At 44.3% G+C, this 6,064-nt stretch overlaps 1 protein-coding gene and 1 pseudogene across 2 annotated transcripts; one reads left to right on the top strand and one right to left on the bottom strand.

Annotated features, from left to right (window-relative positions):
- LOC102854141 overlaps window positions 1-480 on the bottom strand; it is a 2,201-nt pseudogene extending 1,721 nt beyond the window's left edge.
- Window positions 481-581: 101 nt separating this feature from the next.
- LOC102853476 (poly(A) polymerase alpha-like) lies at window positions 582-2,739 on the top strand. Of its 2 annotated transcripts, XM_006903475.1 has the most exons (2): window positions 582-2,566; window positions 2,642-2,739. In XM_006903475.1, exons 1-2 carry the CDS (start codon window positions 583-585, stop codon window positions 2,737-2,739), a joined length of 2,082 nt encoding a protein of 693 aa, XP_006903537.1. In that variant the 5' UTR covers window position 582. The 2 variants fall into 2 exon arrangements, with proteins under 2 accessions (XP_006903537.1, XP_006903536.1); XM_006903474.1 differs by having other exon boundaries at window positions 582-2,739.
- The last annotated feature ends 3,325 nt before the right edge of the window (window positions 2,740-6,064 follow it).

Here is a 6,064-nt window from a genome sequence, read left to right on the forward strand (position 1 = left end):
CGCAGCCCCAGCTGGTCCGGCCCGCCTCCCGCTCCGCACCCGCCCGGAAGTGGGGCCCCTCGAAACTGAGTTTCTGATAACTGGTCCTTTCATGGAGCATGGCTATTTGGCCAACAGATTGGAAGAGGTCCATATTCGCTACCATTCCCAAGAAGGGTGATCCAACTGAATGTGGAAATTATTGAACAATATCATTGATATTGCATGCAAGCAAAATACTGCTGAAGATCATTCAAAAATAGCTGGAACAGTACATAGACAGAGAATTGCCAGAAGCTCAAGCAGGACTTAGAAGAGGTCATGACACAAGAGAGATCATTGCTGATGTCAGATGGATCCTGGCTGGAATTAAGGAATACCAGAAAAATGTCTGTTTGTCTGCGGACTACACTTCCCGTCAGGCCCTGCGGCCCGGCCCCGGCGCGCAGGCGGGGCTGTGTGCATGGTGGCGTCACCGGTTCTATAGCGCTCCGGCGCCATGATAGGACGAAGTGGGAGAAGGGCTTAAAAGCGGCTGCGCAAGTGCGGGCGCGTCAGAGCCAGGCCGCAGATGCCCTTGGTGGCTCATACCCAGGCGGCGCCATGCGGGAGATGATGCGGTTTCCAGTTACAGCGCAGGGATCACAGCAGACGCGGCCGCCCCAGAAGCACTATGGTATCACTTCTCCTATCAGCCTTGCATTCCCCAAGGAGTCCGACAGCACCCTTACACAGAAACTTGTTGAAACTCTGAAGCCTTTTGGGGTCTTTGAAGAGGAAGAGGAGCTGCAGGGCAGGATTTTAATTTTGGGAAAATTAAATAACCTGGTAAAAGAGTGGATACGAGAAATCAGTGAAAGCAAGAATCTTCCACAAGATGTAATTGAAAATGTTGGCGGAAAGATTTTTACATTTGGATCTTACAGGTTAGGAGTACACACAAAAGGTGCTGATATTGATGCATTGTGTGTTGCACCAAGACATGTGGATCGAAGTGACTTTTTCACCTCATTTTATTATAAATTGAAATTACAGGAAGAAGTAAAATATTTAAGAGCTGTGGAAGAGGCCTTTGTGCCTGTCATCAAACTGTGTTTTGATGGGATAGAGATTGATATTTTGTTTGCAAGATTAGCACTGCAGACTATTCCAGAAGACTTGGACTTACAAGATACCAGTCTGCTTAGAAATTTAGATATAAGATGCATAAGAAGTCTTAATGGTTGCAGGGTAACCGATGAAATTTTGCATCTAGTACCAAACATTGACAACTTCAGGTTAACTCTGAGAACTATCAAACTGTGGGCCAAACGCCACAACATCTATTCCAATATGTTAGGTTTCCTCGGTGGTGTTTCCTGGGCTATGCTAGTAGCAAGAATTTGCCAGCTTTATCCAAATGCAATAGCATCAACTCTTGTACATAAATTTTTCTTTGTATTTTCTAAATGGGAATGGCCAAATCCAGTGCTATTGAAACAGCCTGAAGAATGCAATCTTAATTTGCCTGTGTGGGACCCAAGGGTAAATCCCAGTGATAGGTACCATCTTATGCCTATAATTACACCAGCCTACCCACAGCAGAACTCTACGTACAATGTGTCTGTTTCAACACGCATGGTCATGGTTGAGGAATTCAAGCAAGGTCTTGCTATCACAGATGAAATTTTTATGAGTAAGGCAGAGTGGTCCAAACTTTTTGAAGCTCCAAGCTTCTTTCAAAAGTACAAGCATTATATTGTACTTCTAGCAAGTGCACCAACAGAAAAACAGCACCTCGAATGGGTGGGCTTGGTGGAATCAAAAATCCGCATCCTGGTTGGAAGCTTGGAGAAGAACGAATTCATCACACTGGCACATGTGAACCCCCAGTCCTTCCCAGCACCCAAAGAAAACCCCGACAAGGAAGAATTTGGTACAATGTGGGTGATCGGGTTAGTGTTTAAGAAAATCGAAAACCTCAATGTTGATCTCACCTATGATATTCAGTCTTTCACCGCTACAGTTTATAGGCAAGCAATAAACAGCAAGATGTTTGAGGTGGATATGAAAATCACTGCAATGCATGTAAAAAGAAGGCAACTCCATCAGCTGCTCCCTAATTATGTGCTAAAGAAAAAGAAAAATCATTCAGCAGAAGGGGTCAGATTGGCAACTTTGAATGACAACAGCCTCAACTTGTCCCTGGACAGTGACAACAGCGTGTCTGTGCCTTCACCCACTAGTGCTATGAAGACCAGTCCATTGAACAGTTCTGGCAGCTCTCAGGGCAGAAACAGTCCCACTCCGGCTGTAACAGCTGCCTCTGTGACCAACATCCCGGCTCCTGAGGTTTCTGTACCACAAGTCAATTCCAGTGAGAGCTTAGGGGGCACATCGAGTGAAAGCATTCCTCAAACTGCCACACAGCCAGCCATTTCTCCACCACCAAAGCCTACGGTCTCCAGAGTCGCTACTTCAACATGTCTGGTAAACCAGCCACCTAGAACTTCAGGAAACACAACAAAAATACCTAGTCCTGTAGTAGGAGTCAAGAGGACATCCCCCCCACATAAAGAAGAGAGTCCTAAGAAAGCAAAAACAGAAGAGGAACAACTTGATACCGAGACAAGTACGACTCCATCAGAGACTCTTCAGACGGTGGCTGCCCTGCTGGCCTTGCAGAAAACATCCAGTACAGACCTTTCTGATATCCCTGCCCTCCCTGCGAATCCTATTCCTATTATCAAGAATTCTATAAAACTGAGATTGAACCGGTAAAACAACCTCAGGGGTCCATAAATAATATCTGCCAACTCAACCTGTTGTCTTCAAATGCTAGGAGAGGCGACTGGAGGGGACAAGACTAGATGGGAATGGAATGGATTTGGGCTTTGGTGACCTCTCGCCTGGGCTAAGCAACACTTGAATGGAAGTCCAGGTAAGTCTGTGGAGCCAGGAGGACTGTTCTTAATGTGGTAGCAACAATTGTATTAACTATTTCAAAAGATTACTGCCTTTAAAAAACAAAGAAATAGAAAAAACCAAGTTACATTTGTATCCATATTCAACATTTGGATTGGGTTTATGTGTGATGTATTGTTTGGAAATTTCACAATAAAAACTGGAATAAGAAAAAAAATGTCTATTTGTGCTTTATTGACTATGCAAAGGCATTTGACTGTGTGGATCATGACAAGTTGTGGCTGACATTGAGAAGAATGGGAATCCAGAGTATTTGATTGTGCTCATGAGGAACCTATACCAGGACCTCGAGGCTTTTGCAAATGGAGCAGGGGAGCACTGCATGCTTTGGAACTAACTAGGAAGGGAGTGTGTCAGGGATGTATTCTATCTCCATACCTGTTCAATCCACATGTTGAGCAAATTATCCTAGAAGCTAGACTCTATGAAGAGGAATGTGGCATTGTGACTGGGGGGAGACTCATCAATAACCTGCATTATGCAGATGACACAACCTTGCTTGCTGAAAGTGAAGAGGATCTGAAGCACTTGTTGCAGAAGATCAAGGAATGCAGTCTTCGATATGGATTGTGTCTCAATATCAAGACAACAAAAATTCTTACCACTGGGCCAATAGACAATGTCATAATGGGTGGAGGGGAGATTGAAATGATTAACAGCTTCATCTTGCTTGGATCCACAATTAACACCCTTGGTACAAGCAGTCAGGAAATAAGGAGACACATTGCACTGGGAAAATCTGCAGTTAGGGACCTTTCCAAACTATTGTGGAGTAAAGATGTCAGTTTGAGAACTAAGGTGCATCTGATTCAGGCCATAGGCTTTCCTATTACTAGCTATGCATCCAAGACCTAGACAATGAGTAAGGATGACAGAAAAAGAATTGACTCAGCAAATAACCTTTCCAAAATTCAAAGATTAGGATGACAAGGGTAATTTGTGACTCATCTAAAGAAACACAGACCATTCATCCATGAACCTATGAACTAATCTCTATTTTGGAGGTGACAGAGGTGAGTTCAAAAATTATCAAATCCTTGGAAATGTCACTGGGGAATTTTGGGCATCTCATTTATTCTATCTCCTTCCAGGAATTTCCTGCCTGAATTAGACTATGTCTCATTTACTCTCTTTCAGGTCTTTGAGCTGCACCCCATCCTAGTTCACTAACTTCATGGGAGAATGCAACTTCCACATAGAATGATACAAGAGATAGAACATAGGTTCTCTGCCCTTTTTCAGGTTCTAAACAACAATAACCAGTTGTAGTTCAGTCCGTCCTGGCTCATGACCAGGTGTACCAGAGTAGACTGCACTTCTAGGGTCTTAAGTGGCCAATTTTTCAGTAGTAGACCACTAGACATTTCTTCTGAGTTCTTCTCGGTGTATTTGAACAGCCAACCTTTTTGTTCACAGCCAAGAATGCTAATCATAGAGAAACTCTAACAGTAGTTGTTCTGTTGCTGTTGTTGTTGTCATTATGTGTCATCAAGCCATCTGTGACTCATAGCAACCCTATGCACAATAGGGTTGAACCCTGCCCTCTCCTGAGCCAACTTCATTGTCTCTGACACACCTACCCTCATTACCCCAGTTACTGGGTCAATCCATCCCGTCCAGGGTCTTGCTCTCCTGTGCTGTCTCTCCACCCTTCCAAGCATAATGTCCTTCTTGAAGGACAGATCCCTCCTGGATATATCCCCAAAGGGGGTGAGAAAGAGCTTCAAAATCCTTGCTTCCAATAAGCAAGTTGGTTTCACCCTCTCCAAGACAGACCTGTTTGTTCTGTGGGCAGTCTATGGTATGTCTAATACTCTACTCCAGTACCACAGTTCATGGGCATTGGTTTTTTCTTCTAGCATCCTTAGTCATTGTCCAGCTCTCTGATGCATAGCAAGTAATTAGTCTTTAGACTGATATTGCTCTTTAGCATCCATGGAAAGTTACACTGCCAATCCAAAGGCCACACCTCCTTGGCCATTGGAATGCATTGCTCCTCTGGAGAAAGATGGGCAATCTATTCCCCTTCAGTTTACAGCTTTGGAAACCCAATGGAAAGTTAAGATCAGCTGTGAGTTAGTTCTGACTCTACCGCCGTGAGTTGATGAAGATGACTTCACACCAAGCACATTTATTTCATTTAATATTCCAAAAGCTCACTGAAGTAATTATAATCTCTTTCTTACCAATAAAATAACTTAGATTAAGATAGTGCAAGAAAAGGGTAATCTGAGTAGCTTCCTACCTAGGCTCTCAGAGCAAGATCCTCCTGAAGCCCAGCCCATGTAATTTTCTTTTTTGGCCATTGCCTCGTGGGTCTGGTGGATAATGCAGGTGGGCATTGAGGCTAGACCTGTCTTGCTGGAAGCCGTTTGTTCTACCTAGCTGAAGCCATTTTGTAATTCTCTGAAGCCATTTTGTAATTCTCTAAGAACATGTTTGGACATGTTGCCCCTCCCTGGGAGGATAGGTTTCGGTTTACTGGGACCACCCTGCTAAGTTTCTGTTTACCAGATAACTTTCAGCTTACTGGAAAACGGCATGTTATTCTCCCCCATTGCGTACTTCTCCTCCCCCCATTGTGCTTCTCTCTCTCTCTCTCTCTCTCTCTCTCTCTCAATATATATATATATACACTGTGAGTGCTTTCAATAAAATGAAGACTTGATCGGAGATTAGATTCGTCTTCCTGCTTTGTGCCTCCTGCCTCCCCATTCTCTTTCTTCCCCTCCTAGGGTCACCGTTGAAGATCCCCGTGGGCTGGGGCATAATTGGCACCCAAACATGGGGCCCAGGAACGGGGAAGGATGATGAACGCTGCCCGCTAGAAGTGACCAGCTGGTCCATGCATTGAGTCGCCATGAGTCTGGGACCACAAGTAAAGACTCGCACTGTTGCCAGCCACAGGACTATTCGTCCTGTGAGACAGGCACGGAGCTGCCGCCATGGGATTACCCGCCCTGTGAGAGAGGCATGAGAGGAGGTAAGGGCAGTGAAATTATGGGACAGAGATTAAGTGAACATGAATTGTTCGTAAAAGGGTATCAAGGATTCCCTCAAGGCACGAGGTATAAGGGTAACTAAAAAAGATTTAAAGAAATTTTTCTTGTTTTTAGAAGAT

This window comes from Elephantulus edwardii, unplaced genomic scaffold, assembly GCF_000299155.1.
Source record: "Elephantulus edwardii isolate Elephantulus edwardi_28Jun2011 unplaced genomic scaffold, EleEdw1.0 scaffold01904, whole genome shotgun sequence".
Taxonomy (NCBI): Eukaryota; Metazoa; Chordata; class Mammalia; order Macroscelidea; family Macroscelididae; genus Elephantulus; species Elephantulus edwardii.

Coding starts and splice junctions, on each gene's coding strand:
- LOC102853476 (XM_006903474.1), top strand. CDS start 583: ATGCGGGAGATGATGCGGTTTCCAGTTACAGCGCAGGGATCACAGCAG.